The sequence below is a fragment of the Grampus griseus genome, assembly GCF_964374135.1.
Source record: "Grampus griseus genome assembly, chromosome: 6".
NCBI classification, from domain to species: domain Eukaryota; kingdom Metazoa; phylum Chordata; class Mammalia; order Artiodactyla; family Delphinidae; genus Grampus; species Grampus griseus.
Genome location: NC_139000.1, coordinates 99,728,771 through 99,749,059, shown reverse-complemented (window position 1 = coordinate 99,749,059; position 20,289 = coordinate 99,728,771). Strand labels below are relative to the sequence as shown.

Genomic DNA, 20,289 nt, shown 5'->3' with positions numbered 1-20,289 from the left:
AGTGGTATGGCTGGGCCCAAACTAGAATTGGCTGAGTATTTAGATATGTTCAGGGCATGGTGTTCTCGTGGAGTTTGGTAGGGGTCCTACCTCGGTGGCCTTGGTGCTGCAGCCCTTTCCCTGTTCCTTCCAGAGGTCACACTTTGCTGCCCCTCCCTTCCCTGGAAGTCCGGCGTTTCCTGCCTTTGCTGTTGCATCTGTGGACACTCTGCATTCATCTTCAGAGGGAGAAATAAATGAATTATTGCCAATCATGTTTCACCTCACTTGTTCCTTTCTCGGAGGACTTCCTTAAGTGCCCGTCTAAAGTATTAGCCTTGTCAGTGTTTGTCATGTTTATTTATTCAAGGTAAGCTGAATGAGAGCATGAAGTTGTCTTTTTTGTTTTATATCCAGTCCAAATAGCACCTGACCCACGATAGGCACTTAATAAGTGTTTCATTAGTGGTTGGGTATCTTTTCATGCTCCTCTCCATTGGAAGTTCCCACGTTAGAAGAGTTTGTTGGAAATATCAAACAATACAAGAAAGGCCATTAGGTACAAAATATTCATGTGTTTATGAATTCATGACCAAATTAAATATGCAATTTTATATAAAAAGAGGCGTGTGTGTGTGTGTGTGTTCTCCCCCATCCTACTGTTCTCTGGAGCAGTGCTGAGTGACCCGGGTGCAGGGGTGTGTGTTCTTGCTGTGTGACCCGCTCCATCCTTCTCCCTTTTATGCCTCGGGCTCAAGCTCGCCCTGCATGGGCGTCTCCTGCTCTGACTCTGGATTTCCGGGCGCCAGGTTCCTGGGGGACTGGAATCCAGCCCCTCCTCCCTGCCCTTCCCCTGGGGGAGGGACCCCAGCCTGGCCCAGCTTCCCCACAGCCTCCGCAGGTGATGTCTCTGGGCCACACCTGGGCCTGTTGGGCTCCCTAGAGGTGCAGACTGGCTCTGACAGAGCTGGTGGGAAGGGGGGGGGGGCCCTGCTTGCTGGGGTCATTCTGTGACCCCTCACCTGGGGGCCTCCTGCAACTCCCGGGCCACCTTCCCTTTCTCTCCCCGCTGGCCTTTCTGCGTCCTCATCAGTGGGCCCAGTGGCTCAGCCCTGCAACCTCTTGGAGCCCCAATTCCCTTGCCATTGGACCTCAGGCCCTGGCTCTCCCACCCACCTAGAGTTCCCGGGAGGCCCCCCGGCCCCTCCTCTGTTCCCCCCCCCACAGTGAAGGTGCTGGGGGCAGAGCTGCACCCCCCACCTTGGAGGCTCCCCTTCTGCCCCGCCCACTGCTCCTCAGGCTCGCCCCGAGCTCAGCGGCAAGGAGCTAACCGGCCACTAGAGGGCAGCACACGTCTGCTTTCCCAGCCCGCCACCCGGAGAAGGACTTGGAGGGGAGGCAGCCATGGCCTCCAAGTCTGGGGCTCCGACAACACGGGGCACAGTCACTCTAGACCCGCTTGACCTGCCACTTGACCTGCTCCTTCTCTTGACGAGGACTTAATTTCAAATCCCTAGGTCTTGGCACCAAAAAACTGATGCAGAGTTTCCATTGTTTCTGGGTTTGCTCTATCCCAGACCTAAAGCCAGCCTCTTGGTGGTGGAGCCCACCTAGGGCCCTGGGACCGAAAACCAGTTCCTCTTCCTAAAGCATCTTTCTTAGACGAGGTGACTCCTGAGCTCTGAGGCCAGGAGCTCAGTCTCTCTGGCTCCACCTTCATCAGAGGGACTCCGTCTTCTAAATCTACAAAGGGTGTGGGGAGTGAAATACGAATCAGGATTAGAAAACGTGGAGAAGGTCAGTTGCGACCCAGCTTTTCCCCAAAGCTACTGTCTTAATCCTCCAGTCCTCCAGTCTCCTCCCTCCTCTTCTCTGGACTGACCTTGGCTTCGCTCCTGTTCAATTCCATTTTTTCTCCTTCCCTTTTATCACGAGCCAGCACTGAGTGAGGCCATGTGCTATGATCCTTCATTACAGGGCCTCCTATTCTCCATGTCAGTGCCTTTCTCCTGACCTTTGACCCCTACCACACCCCATCCCTCCAACACATTCATATGTTATGGAGTTACCTGATGAAGGTGAGGATAGCCTGATTCTCATGATGGGCGAACGCATGGCTCCGACGCCACAGAGATTCCTGGGCCCACCCTCCCCACCCCCGAAACCTCATCCCCAGCATGCTGAGGGCATGCAACGTGCTGCCCAGGGTCAACCAGCAGGGCCGGAGCGTCCTCGGTCACAGCCGGTGACACTGCTTTCCTGAAAAGCACTGGAGTCAATTCTACTGTCTCAACCGTTGCCTCATCCACATGGGGAACCCTGTTTGGCTTTATAGAAATGGAAGCCATACAGGGACTTTTTCTGTCTTTCTTCCTTTGAGGGGATAGAGGCGACAACGTTTTTGTTGGTGGTGATTCTGTTCATTGTTGTTTGGGGTTTTTTGCTAAATTTACCCCACGAGAAGCCATGCTAACCAGAGGCAGGGGGAGGAGCCCAAAGGAGCATGGGATTGCTGTACCCAGGCCCCCATCACTCCCTTCCTTCTCTCCCCCTGTTCCAGCTGTTTCCTTTCGTTTCCATCTCCAAATCTGAGCGGTGAAGGAGAGAGGAGAAAGAAGTTTCTCACTGCACCAAGAGGCGCTGCTTCTAGGCCTGCAGCTCTGAGCAACCTCTGCCGCTCTTCTCGGGCCTGGATGCCCACAGCGCTGGGAGGGATGCTGGCAGAGGGCCAGCCTTCCACTTGCGGCCTCTGGCAGCCGCACCCCAGGGGTGGAAACCTTGAGTTGGGTTCTGAAGGCTTAATTTCTACCCTGACTTCTCCAGTGAGGATTTGAGTAGGTTCCACGTGCAAATGCCCACAAAACATTTGCAACCCTCTAAGTCCACTGATGCAAACACACGATCAACAGAGGTAGGACCCTGCCTGCTCACGGCCGCTCACGGGGAGGAGGCTGCCTCCGCAGACCAAGACACACGGCCTCACGGCTGGGAGAGTTTCCCTTTGATTCTAGGGCTCTCCAACCCAGAGACCAGAGGCCACAGCCCTCAGCCCTTTCCCCGCTCCCCACCTCCCAGGAGCCGTCTCCTGCCCTGCTGTGGAATCGGGACCTCTCCCCGGGCGCCTGTTCCGACCCACGAGGCCCGGCTCCTTCCTCTCTCTGCTGAGCTATGCTGGCTGGTGAGAGCAGCTCCTCCCCGTAGGGTCCCGGTTATGTGAGTCCTTTGTCCCTGGAAGGTGGAGGGGGCGATGCAGAAGAGCAGAGGGGCAAGAACAAGTGGGGGCAACAGCAGCGGGGTCAGAAGAGGGTGGCAGCATCTCAGACCACAGCCGAGGAGGAAGATGGGGAGGACGAGGAGGTGGCTGAAGAGGCCGGCGAGGAAGGGCTGTTCCAGAACAGCCAGCGCCGCTTGGGCTGCCGTCTCAGGTGGAGATAGTCCTCCTTCTGACGCTCCTTCCGGGCCCGCTGGTAGTGGTCTTCCTCCTTCAGGTACCAGACAGGCGGCCACCGGTGCTTCTCAAAATACTCCTGGTTTTCTGGAGCAGAACGCAGTAGGGTTTGACGAGGAGGATGTCAGGAGAAGGGGCAAGAGGGACTCCCACCCCTGCCCTGCTGCCACGGGACCCGCAGACGGCCTTCGGTCCTGCAAGGACCACATCCCTTCACAGGGCCCCCTAAAGAGAGTCAGGTGCCCAGGGAGTGGGGCTGACGGTACGTGCCGGGGAAAGGCGTTCCCACTTGTGCTATTCTTCAAAGACAGAGGGAAGATCTACACAGGGCTTTAGTGTGTGCTGAGAATAAAGCAGGCTGAGGCAAAGTATGGGGGAGAAAGGGCAAGCAAAGCTGTCGGCAAGAAGATGCGCGGCTTGGCTGGGGTGACAGCAGAGGTGGCTGGCAGAGCTGAGGTTTCCAAGGCAAGTGGGGATGGGGGTGTTGCAGGAGGTCAGACGGGAGGGAAGGCTGGACTGAGGGGTTTGGACCTATTCTGGAAGGCCGGGGGAGCACCACGGGAGTTTGGAACCGGGGGAGTGATGCGATTGGAGCTGTGCTTTAGAAAGAAAATGCTAGAAGGGTGAAGAGGAGAGAATGGGGGTGGGAGAACTGGCGGCGTACAGCGAGAAGCTGCCAGCGGGGAGGGGGTCACAGCAGAGTGGAGGGCGCCCAGCGAAGACCTCAAGATGGAGCGGCAGGAACTCGGGGAGGCCAGCGACACCTCTCCCTGGAGCCTATGCGCTTCCTGTGGGCCCCAGGACCTGAGACGTCAATTAAGCAGAGGCCAAGCTGCAGGGATCCCAGAGGATACCCAGACCTGTGCTGCCCAGGCTGGGACTTGTGCCCATTCCTAGGTTATGAAATTAATGTCATGGGTCATGAGTAGCATTAAAAACAATTGAGGTATTTTTCTATATGTGTACTGGGGTCACAAGGTAAAATGTACTGCTTACTGTGGAGTCTGATGCAAAAAGGTCTGAAAAATACCAACTCTAGTCTGACTGTACTTAGGAGGAACAGAAGCCCAGAGGGGCGAAGTGAGTTGCCCAAGGTCCCCAAGGGAGCCCTGCCCTCCACGCCAGCACTTTTCCCGGGCCCCCCTCTGCCTGGCCGGATGCACCTCTGCAGGCTGCTCCCCACCCACAAGGTCAAGTTAGGCCCAAGGGTCTTTGGCAGTCTCCGGGTGCCCTGGGGTCAGGGCAGAGATTTGGACCCAAGCAGACGGAGGAGCACAGGTGCAGCCGGGGGTGCTCACCTGGGGACATGGCCTTCATGTCTCGTGGGAACTTGCGACACACGTTGTTGTAGTTGGTGCAGATGTGGTGGAGACACCAGTCAGCCAACTGATACGCGCAGTGGAACTGGGAACAGACGGGAACGCATCTGTGCTGGGACCCCAGGGGCGGGGTCTGCACACAGACATCTACAGCTGCCTTCAGAGCCAAAGCTTTGGCACAGGTGGGCAAAGGCCCTGAAGTCATAAAGACTCGAGAGGTACCTCGAGAGGCAAGGCCACACAAGACCACAAGGGAATGACGCTGGATTTGCTCCTTGGCACTGTCACGACCACCACCTCACCTCCGACCTGTCCCCGGCAGCCCCAGAAATCCACATTCCTATGTGGCGGCATCCTGCTGTGTCTGCCCTCCTCAGATATGACCCCTCGTCCTCTATGCTGTCAGGGACCGAAGCAGCCTGCACTAAGGTGCTGACGACCAGGCTTAGAAAACTGACTTCCCAGGTGTGTCTGCCATGCTTTAACTTCGTAAACTAATCTTTACTGGTAGAATTTCTGGCACCCGGAGGGCCAGTGTGGGAGATTTTGCTTGCCTGTTTGGGAAAATGGAGGTGGGAAGTTCATTTTAGAGGGAGAGTCCTCAGTGTGCCTTAAATGACCTCAGCAGGCAGCAGCCACGTCTGTACATGATTCCGGGCTTCCCTCCCCGTTTCCTGAAGTCTCTGTCCCTTCCCCCCACCATGGCCAGCCTCTCCTCTTGGCGGGGTAGGGTGCATCCTCTGGCCTGGAGGATGAGATGGGCTCTGCCCACTCAGGGAACCAAGTCTGACAGTGGGTTCCCTTCCTACCCACCACCTCCCAGCCCCTCCCCATTCGCTGCCAAATGGGCAGGCAGAGCCCAAAGCTGAGAATGTTGGAGGGATTCCTTCCCCTGCCATCCTACCTGAGCCAGTTCCAGGAACACAAGGACGTCCCCATCGATGTCCACCATCATCTGAGTCGCTTCCATCAGCCCGGTCACTGTGTATTGCTCTGTGACACACACACAGCCAGGAATGGGCTGAAGGACCACAGGAGTGGACAGGCACTTGCTTATCCCCCCTGGCAGGGGCCCATCGCAGGGCAAAGGGGTGAGTCCCAACAGGCCAGGAGATATAAGTCTGCTGCTACCAGTGAGGAAACTGGGATTAGAGCAAGACTTTCCAGGTGGAGTGGAGGTGGGAAGTGAAGCAGATCAGAATCACCTAAAAGGGTTTTTCAAGCTACGTACGTTGCACCAAGTAGTTACATGGGTGGGGTGAAAGCCCCCGCCCCCCAGAGCAGCCACTGAAACTGATGGGAGAGGGTATCAAACCTCAGGTTTGCTGAGAACTATGAATTAGAACTAAGGATTAAACCAAGTTGTTCGTATTGATTTAAATTTTGTAACAAATTGTGTACTGACCTTGCATTTCATGTTAAAACGTTTCTATGGAAGAAGTAAACACTCTTAGTCCTGAATTTTAACTGTATCGCTATAAACTCATAAAGTATTTTATCTTTAAAAATATATTTCCCAGCTCAGTCCACGGAAAAGACCTAGAAACAAGAGCCATCCCAATAGCAAAAGCATCTCTAATGCACAGATTGCAGCCTTGAAATCCCATTTCCAGCTACAAGAAACCAGGACTTCTTAGAGAAATGGCTGATTCCAGGTCTGGGGCAGGAAATGTACAAGAGGAACCTGGAACATCTTGTCATTCCTGATAAGCAGAAAGCTCAGAGACTCTGCAGCCAACTTGAAGAGACTCCTACAGGCTAAGGGAGCAGTAGGGTATTTGAGCTTCCATAAAGCTAACTGCAGTTATTTGAAACCAACTGAGTAGGTTCAAATCTGAGAGTTCATAAGCATACTTAATAATAAGAAACTAATTGGTCACTCTCAAAGGATGATAGGAAAACAAATGTATCTTGAAAACTGGTAAATAAAAGAATCAAGCATTCACCTGCCTGCTCTACATGAACTATACCACTGGGTAAATGAACAGTAGGTGAGGGCAAGGTTCTCTCTTTTTAGAAGTGTTCCAACAGATAAAGAAAAAAATGACTGAATTGGAATATTACCATTTCACGACACCTAATAAATTAATGGATCCAGGCAATGACACTCAATGGTTGCTAACGTCACAAAGAGACAGAAAAGCAGACAGTCTATGCTTCTTGATGAAAAAGAGAAACAATGTATGAAGTAGCCTTACCGAAAGAAAACTGAATGTGAATCCGATCTAGCCTCTAGATCCAATGGCCAGTTTACAGGAAAGATGGTGTACTATAGAAACGCAATCAGTAAAAAAAATCTAGATTTCCTAGATCAGTGGGGTTTTTCCAACAAATTGCAAGGGAAAGTTTTTTTCATGGACAAGGTACTTAGAGATTAAAAAAGAAAAAACTTAAAGGATATATAAAAAATAAAATCATGCTATAGTGTTGAAGGATGCACATTTGGATGATAAAACTATGAGGAAGTGTAAGGAAGTGAGGCCATAAAAAAGAATAATAGGCAGAGTGGTTCCTCCTGGGGACGGGGGAAGGGCCTGTGGTTGGGAGGGACAGGTGAAGGGCTTCTGGTATGGCCGGCAAGGGTCCCTTTGCTTTGTAATACTTCATTAAGCTGACCATATATTATGTGTATTTGTGTTATATTTAACATTAAAAAAAATTTAAGCTTGGGACTTCCCTGGTGGTGCAGTGGTTAAGACTCCACGCTCCCAATGCAGGGGGCCCGGGTTCGATCCCTGGTCAGAGAACTAGATTCCACACGCATGCTGCAGCTAAGAGTTCACATGCCACTGCTAAGCCACAACTAAGGAGCCGGCAAGCCGCAACGAAGGTGCCCACGTGCCATAACTAAGGAGCCCACCTGTTACAACTAAGACCCAGTGCAACCAAATAAATAAATAAATGTTAAAAAAAATTTTAAGCTTGAATTAATAACTTCATAGGAAGCATATATCACTAAACACAAAGCACCACTTACTACACCATACTTGGCATTTTCCACTGACAAGGTACATACACAACGCATTTTTTAAATATGTTTCTTGCACGTATGGCGCATTTCACTGGAAAAGTCATTCAGTGTTATTCTCTATAAGCCTTTCCACGCAGCAGTGATTAACATTTTTCATCGCTACCTTGTGAAAATTACCCATGTGTGCTTAACCAATGGTGTCTATTTGACTTGTATCTGATCGCCTGCCATGATGAAACAAACTTAAACACCTTTATACGTTTTTTTTCATGTGGGTCATTTCTTTGTCGATAGCCTTTCAAACGTTGAATTACTCGGTCTAAGAGTTTGGACAGTTTTCTGTGCTCTGGGAAGGCCACAGCACTTTTTCATGGATGACCATGGATGACATATTGTTGCAGCTCTGACCTTTATTATTTATTTATGTATTTATTTATTTCCAGGCCACACTGTGTGGCATGCAGGATCTTAGTTCCCCAACCAGGGATCGAACCCGTGCCCCCCTGCAGTGGAAGTGCGGAGTCCTAACCAACCACTGGCCCGCCAGGGAATTCTGCAGTTGTAAGCTTTAGAAGCCTGTCTCTCGCTCCCTGCCCTGAAGCCCTTGGTGTCCCCTGGACTCGCTCTGCAGAGGGAGTTGAGCTCCTGAATGGTAAGGCTCAGCTCTTCACATTTGGTTCTGATCAATGATTTCTCCCTTCTTCCTGGGACCACGTCCCACCTTCCAACTCATTTCTCATCATGGGATCACCACTTCCCTCATAGCTCAGTCCCAGCCTTGATCATCTGCCCAGGGCCCCAGCAGCTCTGACACCGGGTCCTTCCCTGAACCTCAACTCAGTATCTGAGGCCCTGCTCTCTGCCCCCTGACCCGCCCAAGAATACTAACCTCGACATCAACACCAGTACAGGTAGCAATGCCGACACCAACGCAAAGCAAATGTCGACTCCAACATCAGCAGACCCCAGACACCCCTGACCGGGATGGCGGCATTTCTCCTCCAGCCCTTGGACCCTGAGCTCCTGCACCTTGGTCTCCCTCCTGCCTCAGTCCCTGCTCCAACCCATCTCTGAGGTTGGTCCATCCTGAAAGCTGAGCTCGAGCTCTCAGGATCTACAAGGAATCAAGGAATTAGGAGCGGCAGGTCAATGTTTGCTGTCTTATTTCTAGAAGAAGAAAGGGAAAGTGAAGGTGGAAGAGAAGAAGGAGGAAGAGGGAAAGGAGAAGAAGGAGAAGGAAAAAGAAAGGAAGGAGGAAGGGGAGAGATGAGGAACGTGTTCTTTTCTTTTTGACTTCTTAAGCTTGCATGAGTGCGGCCAAGCTAATAAGAACAGCAGGCCCTGGCGTCTGCTGGAGACCACTTTGCTGGGCCAAGATGCCCTCTGGAGAGAGCCTACAAGGTGATCCCACCGAGCGCCCCTTTCACATGTTTCTTTACATCCGTGTCCTCACCCAAACCCCAGTACGCACCGACGTATTTCACTTTATGTAAACGTATTCCCTGGGTGCTCGTGGCCTGTCCCCTAGGAGGAGACAGGTGAGAGAAGCAATCACGACTCCTGGGGGTCCCCGACTCCTCCTCCCGGGAGGCCCCGGAGCTTAGTTACCTGTGAGGGCGACCAAGTGTGGCAGGCAGAGGCGGTTGGCCAGGATGATAAGCTTCATGTCGTCCAGGTCGGGGCTGGAGGTGAACATGCCGGTGTACAGGTATTCCAGCACGGCCCTCATGCAGCTCTTGCTCGTGTAAGGAAACACCACCTGCGGGTGGGAAGGAATAGAGCAGGCTGCGGTGAGGTCCAGCTTTAGGGAAAGAGTAACTCAGTTCTGAGGAACTCAGAAGACTCTGGCCCACCTAGCTGGGCTACTCCAAACAGGCAGCCACCCCTTCGTGGCCCCTGGACCTGCTCAGAACCCCCCTTCCCCAAAGGCTGGTCTCCCACAGCAACAGCCTGTGCTGAGCCCAGCTGCTGAGCACCTATGAGCAGGGCTCCAACAGCTTTTTTTTTTTTTTTTTTGGCGGTACGCGGGCCTCTCACTGCTGTGGCCTCTCCCGTTGCAGAGCACAGGCTCCGGACGCGCAGGCTCAGCGGCCATGGCTCACGGGCCCAGCCGCTCCGCGGCACGTGGGATCTTCCCGGACCGGAGCACGAACCCATGTCCCCTGCATCGGCAGGCGGACTCTCAACCACTGCGCCACCAGGGAAGCCCTCCAACAGCTTTTAAAAGGACCTGGACTCTTGCTAGCATCCTTCCGGCTTGGAGGGTGTGTGAAGGAGTCCTTCTGGTCCCCTGCACCAGCCCCTCCCAGCCCTTCAGGGAGCAGTGCAAGTGGGATGCGAATGAGCAAAGCAGACATCAGCTGGTGTCTCCGGTCTGCTTGAAGCTGCTGTTCTGGGCCTCTGGGATCTCTTCAGAGCAGAACCAACACAAAAACTGCTTTCTCATCAGACGCCGGCCTCTCCAGGCTACACTGGGGATCCGCTGGAGCTTTACAGCTGCTTCTGTGGTAGTGGTGGGCCCCGCAGCTTTGGAGAGTCCCCAGCCTCACACTTTTGCACATCCCAACCCAACTCACGCTTCAAGGAGCACAGACAACTCAAATCTGAATCCCTCCACTTCGCCTGCCGGAAAGACGTCCTTCCCAGAAATTTTAGGAAATCCCTACTCTGTATCATAGGACGCTCTGCTGCACTGTTCTTCGTCTAGCTTTTCATTCAAGTGTTTGCTGAGCACTGACTAAGGGACCAGAGCTGAGGAGAGTACTCAGCAGAAGTAAAAGACCTAGTCCCTACACTCAAGAGAAACCACAAACCAGCTGGGGAAACGGGGTGTGGACCCTCAGAACTTGAAGTCACTGCACAAAGAAGGACCTTGTTAATTGCAAGGCTGAGTGACGGACAGTCAATGTTGCAGGAGTTCAGAGAAGATGGAGAACAGGGCCACGGCCTGGGCTGCTCGGCTTGGCTGGGAGAGTGGAAAGGCGAGAACAGACTTGAGAGAACAGACTGAAGAGGATACTTCTAAGGACACACTGATAGGCGCCTTCCAACTCTGTGTTTCCAGTCTAGGTGCCCAAGAAAGCAGCGGCATCAGTGAGAACAGGGGGTTGGAGTGGCCCTGATTAAGGGAAGGGTGATGGCATGAAGTGTTTCTTTCTAGTTTCTGTATTCTGATGCTTTGCAGTTTGGGGGCCTTGCTGACCCTAGAGGGACTTCCTAGAGATAATGAAGGCCTCACCTGAGATCATGCCTTTCATATGCAAACCAAACAATCCAGAGCCCACACCCCCAGGTGTCATCTTCATCTGCTCTCACACTCCAGGCCACTCTCCCCCTGCCCTAAGTACCCCAGGGCCAGGTACCAGATGACTCAGGACGGCCCCTATGCCCCAGAGCCTGATGAAATTATTCAAACTAGCCAACCCTAAGCCTGTTTACCCTGCTTCACCTCTTCCTTCCCAGGGAAGAGACAATAAAGGCTCCTGCCCACAGTCCCCCTTACTCCCTCTGCCGCATGACCCAACCTGGTGCTTCCCTGCATGTCCCCAGACGCTGTGTGTGCCCCTCCCATTGAGATCTGTGAGTATAACAACCTATCTTTTTAATGGTAGTTTTTTCCTGATCTGTTGGCGTCACCATACCTCAATTATAATAAAACCTACATTTAAAAACAGTGATGGATTCAGTTTGGGACAGACTGAATATTTTTCTAGTTATTTCACGTGCGTCCGGGAGAAAGCAAGGTACAATGTATACAGCCAAGGAATCAGAAGTCTTGAGTTCAAGTCCTACCCTCTCCTTTCTACTTACAGAGCTTTGCATGAGTCGCTTAACTTCTCAGGTCCTCACTTTCCTTACACGTAAAGTGGAAGGCTACGCTATAAGAGTCTCGTGTGAGACAATATAAGACAACGAATCGAAAGTGTCTTCTCAACTGTAGAGTTAAGATGTTACCGTATTTCCCTAGCCTGGTAGACTGGAAAGTCCTTGGCTGTGGGAACCATCTCATAAACTTCTCTCGGGCCCATCACTCAGTGACGTGCACACAGTCAAGGCTGAGGAAAGTACCATTAAGTGACAGATGCCTCAGATGGGAAGGGAGTAAGTCCCTCTCTTTCCCAACCGTTCCCATCCTAGCCTTACCTCCCTGGTGGAACTCTCCACAAATGGCCCCCCAAACATGGCAGCCATCCAGTCACAGCTGGAGATCAACAGGGGCTTGTGGGCGCTGATGGCGCCGTCATCCAGGATGAAGGTCACATCTGTCCGGGCGGAGAAGAGGCATCACGTGAGCACGTGGGGAAAGAACGTGGGACACCCAACCCCAAGGGTCAACAGCGTGCCCAGACAACCTGCTTCCTTCCGAGCCACAGGCTGTGAAGCACAATGTGACCACGCTCTCAGGCTGGGGACGCTGGGCTTCAGGGGCATCAGCAGCTGAGATGACTTAGAATGCTACCTGGACCTCAGAAGGCTCCTGGAGGGAACTCCCCCGCCTTCTGGACATCAGCTCCTAAGCACGTTCCATACCTGAGAAGGTGCCTTTTGCCAAGCACTCCTTAACCCGGTTGGTCCGGCGGACGTGGAAGGCCTTGGTGATCTCCTGGTTCATGAAGGCCTCATTGTTGAGAATGTTGGCCACCATCATGCGCAGATCAAAGACCTCGAGCAGCTCAGCAATGTGGGCGATGTGCATAAGGTCCCGCTCATTCTCGTCCAGCTCCCCTGTGTACAGGTACTTGAGAACAGCCCGGAAGGGCCCCGGCTGGATGGAGTTGTCCATTTTCACCACCACCATCAGCCGGGATTTATAAGTCAGTGGATCCTCTGCCATCTCTTCCTGGATGCTCACAAAAGCTCGGCTCCAGGAAGATAGCACTCGACCCCTCCCAGGCAGGTACCCTGTCCCATTGCCCCGTAAGATCCCATCGCTAGTTGAAGCCCGGAGTCCAGCGGGTCCGGAGCCCCCACTCTCTTCCACGCTCTCGCACACATCAAAGCTGGCTGCCCGAAGCAGGAAGTCCCGGCCGTGGTGGTGGTGGTGATGGTGGTGGTGTTGATCAGGGTGACCCCGGTGGTCCTCCGGGCAGGGGCCCCCTGACCCTGAGGGGTCCCCCAGATCCCCCTCACTCAGGTCCATGAGGAACAGGTCGTAGAACTTGGAGGAGGAAGTGGAGAGGTAGATCTTGTGGGCAAAGATGCGCACACGCTCCTGCAGCACCAGGATGACGTCCGCGCACAGCGGGTCCTCCAGGAGGTGGGCGGGGCACTCCTCGCTGCTGGAGGGGGGGTCGGGCACCACAATGATGGGGGGAGGCGGCTTGGGGGGCAGGAAGGGTGCCTGCAGCAGAGGCCGCTGCACATTGCGGAGGTGGGACTTCCAGAACTGCAGGTGCCGGCGGGAGATGAGCGCTGCACGGATGGCGTTGTCAAAGACGTCCTTGATGCCGAACTGGGCCACCACGCTGGTCTCGTAGTAGGGGATGCCCAGCTCCTTGGCCACCTCCCGACCCTTCTCTGGGGGAAGGATCTCATTGGGCTTGATGGGCCTGGCAGGTTCAAGAAGGGAAGCCAAATTCATGTTGGTGGTAGAGAGTGGGGGGCAGGGAGAGGTAGCTCTCCAGAGCCTGTCTGTTTTTCACCAGGCTGGAGGGTCTCTGCTCAGGATCTGTGTCCTAAGACCCATGCCTGCCCTGCTCATTTCCACTCCCTTTCTCCTCTGTCTCGCTAAATCCTACTAGTCCTTCAAGGCTCACTTCCAATCACCTCTTCTTCCAGGAAGCCCTCCATATCTATGCCCGGCCCTGGTGACCTCCCCAGCTCAAAACAGTGGTAGCGATAACCACCTGTCTGGCAATTAACATGCAACATTCCACGTTGGTTTTTAACATGTTCACCTATCAAGTTCACCTCCCAGCAAGATTATAAGCTCCTTTCATGCAAAGGAATGCTTGCCCACCCACTCCCTCTCCTTCTCTCCTCATGATGCTTAGCCCAGTATGGCCCACTCAGTGTAACAGATGGATAGCTGGATGGATAGCTGGATGGATAGATGGATGGATGGATGGATGGATGAATGAAAGAATGAGAACTCTTGTTGTCTCCCTACATGAGCTCGCTTCAAATGGAGGGAGAGATGTGAGGCTTAGTGGATTCCCTCAGGACTGAGCAGGAAGCCTGGAGACACGCCCCACACCCCATCTGCCGCCTTCCCCTCCCTAGGCACCAGCACCCCCTACCTAGCCAAGGGTCTCCTGGCCCTATTGACAGCCTCCAGGTCGGCGTAGCGCAGGTCCAGCTGGCAGCCCACCAAGATGACAGGTGCTCGGGGGCAGAAGTGTTTGATTTCTGGGTACCACATGGTCTTGACATGGTGCAGGGAGTTGGGGTTGGCAATGGAGAAGCACAGAACCACCACATCGGATCTGGCGGTGGGAGAGTGAGGTTACAGGCAAAGAAAGCTAGTGGTAGGTTACCTGCCCCTGGAACGAGGGAGAACACACACACCCGCCTGCACTCCCTACACTGCAGTCCCACGTCTGTCATATGGATCTGCTCACACGATCTTTCCCAAAACGTATAATAATAGAACCTCTAGTTTATGCACCCCTCACTTAGCATTTTAGAGCTTCCAAAGACTCTTGTTTTGACCTCACAGCTCTCTTGTGAGTTAGAAATGACCACTTTTTACCATCTCATCTGCGAAAACTCATCTTAGAACAGCTCTCCTAACTGCTCAGAGTCCCAGAGCCACTGCTTAACAGGGTAGGACTCAAACCAGGCGTCCTGATCGCAAGCCACCCAGGCTGCCGCCCCCTCACGGGTCTGCCCGTGCTGCTTTCTCCACTCCTTCCTGCCAGGCTCAGGGTCACAGAGGCGCTTCATACCTCGGGGAAAGCAGGGAAAAGCCATCCACTTGGCTCCCCGCAGGCAGCCGGGGGCCTTCCCTACCTCCCATAAGCAAAGCGACGGTCTTTGTGGTGATCTCCAAAGGTGTCCCAGAGGCGGAGGGACACGCTGACATCATCTACCACGTCTCGGGAACGTTCCAGCACCTGTGGGGGCAGGGAGGGGGACAGGAATCTAGGGCAACAGTTCTTGGAGGCCCTGCATGCCTGCTCACTCCTGAGGGTCCTGCAACATGGGGGCTGGAGGGACAGCCAGTGCCTCCCAACGTGTGCCTTAAAACACCTTCATCCAGGTGCCACCTCTGCAGACTCACTAACAAGAGCTGGCCAGGAGGTGAGAGACTCTCAGAGGGCAGACCGTTACGGCAGTGGACGGGATCTCTCAGGGAGCCTGCCCTTGTTCCCAACTGTACCTGCCAATTGGACACTTCCAAGCCTCTGATCTTTTGGTATCGTTAGCTGGCAGCTTCTTCCCTACCGCCAGCTCTCATCTCTCCAAAGCACCACCCCTTTCCCCCTTCAGGGCTCCCCATTATTGGGGGCTATGATTACACAAGATGCTATGCCCCAGGCACCAGCTCAGCCGTGCAAAACACAAAGGGCCAAGGACCCCTCCGCTGGAGGGGGGCACTCCTCTCAGGTCTCCCTCCCAGGGCTCCTTGCTCTTCAGCTGCCTCCACCCGACCCCTAAGGGGCTTCCATGAGCTAGGCACAGGCCCCGTTTGGAGTGATCCCTGGGGAAGAAGCCCAGATGCGCGGCGCGGCGCGGACGCCCAGCCTTACCTCCTGACACACCCGGTACTGGTCGATGGCCCAAACTGTGGGCACGTGGGTGGCTAGCAGCTGGTACTGGGTGAGGGTGGCATTGCAGGCCCGGGCACAGATGAGCCTGGTCTTGCCCACAGCGTTGTCCCCCACTACCACGCACTTTATGGTCTCTACGTTTGGCCTTTCATAATCCATGTCAGAATCCATTAATTGGGACCTGAGGGAGAGGAGAGAAGCGGTGAAGACAGCTATGCATGCCAGCCCCTGGAGGGCCGGGGCCAGCTGCTCTCCTCAGCCAGGGCTGCCTCCTCTCCAAGCATCGGAGCGGAGAGGAGGAGGAAGGAGCGGGCGGCTTTCTGGCCAAGAGCTCTGCAGGGGCCGAGGAGACGGGAGCCCCTTCAGGCTGAGAGGCGCAGCTCCACCAGGTGAACCTCTGGTCTCCCTCCTGTTGCCGCCATCCTCCGGTGGGGCTCCGGGATGGGGGGGATGCCTGAGAGAGATACCAAGGCGGAGTCTGCCCAGGGCCAGTCCCCACCCTCCCGGGAAGAGAAGTGTCTGCCTAGGAAGCTCAGTCATCATCCGCGCTCCTTCTCCAGCCAGCAGGGCTGTGGCAGCAGAACAACAAACAGCTGAGAGAAGCGGAGTCACGGCCAGGTCCCCACCCCTTCCCAGCATGCCCGAGGGCAGGGCCGCTTTAAAATTTAATGGACTTGTCAAAGCTGGGCAGCAGCTCTCCTGGCCTCCACCTTTGTCCCTCTCCCTCTCTGGTTGTGGATTTCCAAGCCCCAGCCTGCCCATGGCTATCCTTCAACCCCGGCCCCCTTTATGGAGATGCCAGAGTCCTTCAGCCCAGGCTCTTGGGGCTGAGGGGGCTTCTGCATGCACCTGAGCAGTCCACAGGCCTCCCCTCTCCTCCTCTGGGTCTGTCCCGTTGCCTACGTGGCTCATTCAGCAGCAGGCCCCGTTTTGAGATGGCGGTGGGGGTAACTACGGGCCTGGGATGATACACCCCACGGCTAAGAGACCAGTGGGCCTTCCCATCCCCTACCCAGGCCTACCCTCCAAGCATCCTGCATCCAGTTTCAGGGGAAGTGAGATACGCTCCTTTCCACACTTCTCCTTCCTGGGGAGGAGGATTCTCAGGCTGGAAGCCCCCAGACACTGGCAACCCTGGAAGGATGCTCGCTAACTTGACTGCATGGGTAATGGGGAAGCAGAGAGTCAGAAACTTGGGCCTGAATTTCTGGGCAAATATTTGCCTTAGTTTCCTTCTGTGTTGGGTAGAGAGGAAGTGGCTTGCCCACCCACAGAGAGGGATTGCTCAGATTAACAAACAGAAGTCCCTTCTGTAGTCAAAATGTCATGTCAGTGTTTAAAAAGCTGTCACCAGGAGGGGGCCCTCGGCTTGAAGGGGCTCTTGCTGGCAGCCTCCCAGTTGGCATCCACCTCCTGGAAGAGTGGAAGAGAGAGGGTAGGGGTAGATGCGGGCGTTACTCGGAAGCGTGGTTTTGCCAGGGTCATTGGCCTGCCCCTGCTCACATTCCCTGTGCACCTGAAGTCAGCTGGGGGTTGGAGCAATTTGGAGGAATCCTTCCTAGGCCAAGGAAGGTTGAGCTCAGAGGAGTCCTGGAGGCTGCCCAGGCACCCTCACTGCTGAGCCATCCAGCCCAGGAGTCAGGCCACCATGCTGGGCTGTAACTGGATGCCAGCAGGCAGGAATGCAGACCTGAAATATCCAAGTAACGATGGCAACTGGGATTTGCTCGAGTAGATGCATCTCAGCCACCTAAGCAAAAAGTACAGCAAGGACTTTTCAATGAGACAAGCGTCTCCCCCTTGGAATTTTACAGGATCTAAACAACAAGGGGTCTCCGTGCAGGTTCCCCCCCACCCCCCGCCAGTCTCCAGCGCAACTGTCTGCCTCATTCCTTCTCCTTCCTCTGCCCCTGCTCGCCCTCCCCAGCAAGCAACCACCATTCTACCGACCATCTTGCCTCCCCGCTGCTCTCTCTCCTGAACTGAGGACCGGGACCCCCATGTTGACAGCTCCTGGTCTCAAGTCAGGCAGTGGGGAGGATGTGTTGGCGCTAGGAGGAATCTTCTGGGTTGTGGTTTCTGTTTTATCGACGGAAGAACAAAACAGATAGAATCCCAAATACAAATACATGCAGCTGTAGGAGAAAGAGAAAAACCTACTAGCCCACAGAACTTCTTTCTCGAATTCAGATTCCAGCAGCATGGAGGTGTGTAGGCAGAAGGGGGGGATGAGGAGGTACGGAGCAGGCACATCGGTTCTTACATCCAGGAGCAGCTGGATGGCGAGGAGGATGTCAGAACACCAGCAGAGCAGTTCAGTGCTGGTCCAAGATCATCGAGTCTATGACTCAAACACTCAGGCACACCTTATGCACCTCTATGGTTAAGTAGGGGACAGCTAAGCAACAAGCAGGAGAGCCACACTGTGCTGTGAGTTTAGCCAGCAGACCTGCTGGGTGCAGCTCCAGCTGAGCAGCCCCTCCCCATTCGTTCCCCAGCTGCCCCTGAGGCCTTCCCCTGCATGTCCTTTGACTTCCTCCTGATTTTTATCATTCTCACCCACTCCACCCCTGTGCCGGCTGCCTGACTGGCAAACTTCATTGTCAGATCTGGGAAAGGGCAAATCACTTCACTTGTCTGGGCCTCAATCTGCCCTTCGGGAAAATGGGTATGAGGGCTCCCGGAGAAAGTCTCCTGAATCTTGGTAAATCCATGCCAAGAGAGCCTGGGCCGAAAGGAGGTATTTGCCTTCTTATGTAATGTGGTATTATATAATGCTGGATTACATATCTATATGTGTAATTATATCTCTCTTTAAGATACACACTGGCCCAATTAAGCCAGCAGAACTCTTAGTGTAATCAGGCCTGTCTTTAAAAGGACCTGTACTGGAGATATGGTGCCATTGCCAACAGTAATGTAATTTTTGCTCAAGAATATTGCTACTTTACTGTATCACCGCTTATGTACAACGGCACAGCCCACTCAGTAAGCTTCTCAACTTCCCCTTTCCTTCTAGCACTCTCTCCTTCAATGACTCTAGACTTTTCTGCACAATTGCCTCATCCCCATTCCTTCTGAGCTTCCTGGCCAACCTCCGTACGCTACGGCTTCCTTGCCACCCTGCCCTGGCTATCACGACCCCCAGGCCACTCCTTTCCCTCAATGATTCCAGCGTCACGTACGTGCTCCCTTCCCACCCCAACCCACAATCCCTGTTCCCTTCTCCAAAAACAGCCTCCTGCCCATTGCTCTCCCAGCTCTTTGAACTCAGGACAGGCCAAAATGAAAGGTGTGCTCAGATTAGCTGCAACACTCACGGGCTCCCAGTCCCACACCCACACACCTACACACACTCTTTGCAGAGCCCAGAAAAGCCCCTCTTTCCCTCCCACAGCTGATAGGAGCCTTGTTCATCTGTAGCTGCCCTAGTCTGGTTGTCAAGGAAACAACAGAATCTCCCTGGGAGCCTGCTTTGTCTCCTAGCAACCAATATCCCACATCCTGCATCTTACACAAAATACAAAATATCTTGAAAATGAAGGTAAAAATCAAGGAGGATGTATACGATCAGGAAGAGAAAAGCAGAGAGGGTGGCCTTCCAATTAAAAGAGGCCACTGACATTGTAACATGGGGGAAGGCAAAGAGATGAATCCCTCCACAGGCCCGATGGGCAGCGGGGCCCAAAGGGATCCTGAATGGTCATATTAACAAAAAATGCAAGCCTAAACACAGAATAAGCCTCTTCAAACATCAACAAACAGCCCTAAGGATTTCTCCCAGTAGTTTGCCAGAACTCAGACGCACAGACTGCAATGGAGTGTGTTGAAAGAAACATCTCCAGAACAGCAAGCAAAATACATTCCATTGGTTTTTAACGGAAACATTTCCACCACTCTGGACCTTTTTTCCTGCACGCTGCTCTGCACACACATACAAAATAAAATTTTTTTTAAATTTTAAATGGGGAAGGGGGAAGGCCACGACACGCCACGGCAATCAAGTCATCTTCCCTTCCCTAGATAAACCAAGAAAATGTTAGTCCCCCGCCCGCTAAGACCCCAGCAGCCGAAGCTATAGCCCAGGCAAGAGCGGAAGCCCAAGGGAAGTCAGGAGGGGCGCAGACAGGGCCCGGGAGGACGCAGAGCGGGGAAGCGGCGCGTTTCCAGAGGCTGCTTGCAACCCAGCCATAACAGAAATTAATCATTTACTTACACCGCTACATGTGACGGGGTAATTTCTAGTGTAAGGAACACATCTCTTCCTGCTAAGCACGCTCATTTTAGTGAAATGGCTGGGGTCACTCCGCGCGTGCAAGTTAGGACGATGCCGGCGCCGTCGCGCTGCTGCCGCTCAGGTTCCGTACCCGGTTCGCGTTAGATCAAAAACTCTGACAGAGAAGCCCGGGCCGGACGGCGGGCAGGGAGCGGCCACGCGCGCGGCACTGCAGCCATTGCCTCTTCCGGATCAGCATCTCCCCGCGCCCCCGGCGCCCCGTGTCATGGAGGCGCGCCGGCGCCGGGCAGCTGGCCGGCCGCTCCCACCTCCGCGACTGGGCCGCGCCGCCGCCAACGGTCCTCTGGCTGCGGAGGCTGGAGGCGGCGAGCAGGAGTGGGCTAGAGTGGCGAGGCCGCCACTGCTACGCGCCCGGGCCCGCTCCGAAGGCGCGGCCACGAAGAAGCCTAGCGCCGCAGTCCCAGGGACCGCTCGCGACCTCCTTTTTTCATTCACAAAAAAGGGAAAGGGGGAAAAAAAAAAGAAAGAAAGAAGGCAGCAAAAAAAGGTGGGGCAAAATCGTACCCAAGACGCCAGCCGTGACAGGTGCCGCCCATCTCGGCGCTCCGTTGGTGGAAAGGGGG

The 20,289-nt window shown here is 54.1% G+C and overlaps 1 protein-coding gene across 1 annotated transcript; it reads right to left on the bottom strand.

The window, feature by feature from the left end:
- Positions 1-380: 380 nt before the first annotated feature.
- Positions 381-19,841, bottom strand: RHOBTB2 (Rho related BTB domain containing 2). Its single transcript, XM_082656328.1, has 10 exons — positions 19,646-19,841; positions 15,409-15,610; positions 14,669-14,772; positions 13,957-14,142; positions 12,248-13,266; positions 11,861-11,979; positions 9,326-9,476; positions 5,651-5,739; positions 4,726-4,831; positions 381-3,514 (listed from the first exon to the last, which is right to left on the bottom strand). The coding sequence occupies exons 2-10, from the start codon at positions 15,598-15,600 to the stop codon at positions 3,297-3,299; spliced, it is 2,184 nt and encodes a 727-aa protein (XP_082512454.1). The 5' UTR covers positions 15,601-15,610; positions 19,646-19,841; the 3' UTR covers positions 381-3,296.
- Positions 19,842-20,289: the final 448 nt, after the last annotated feature.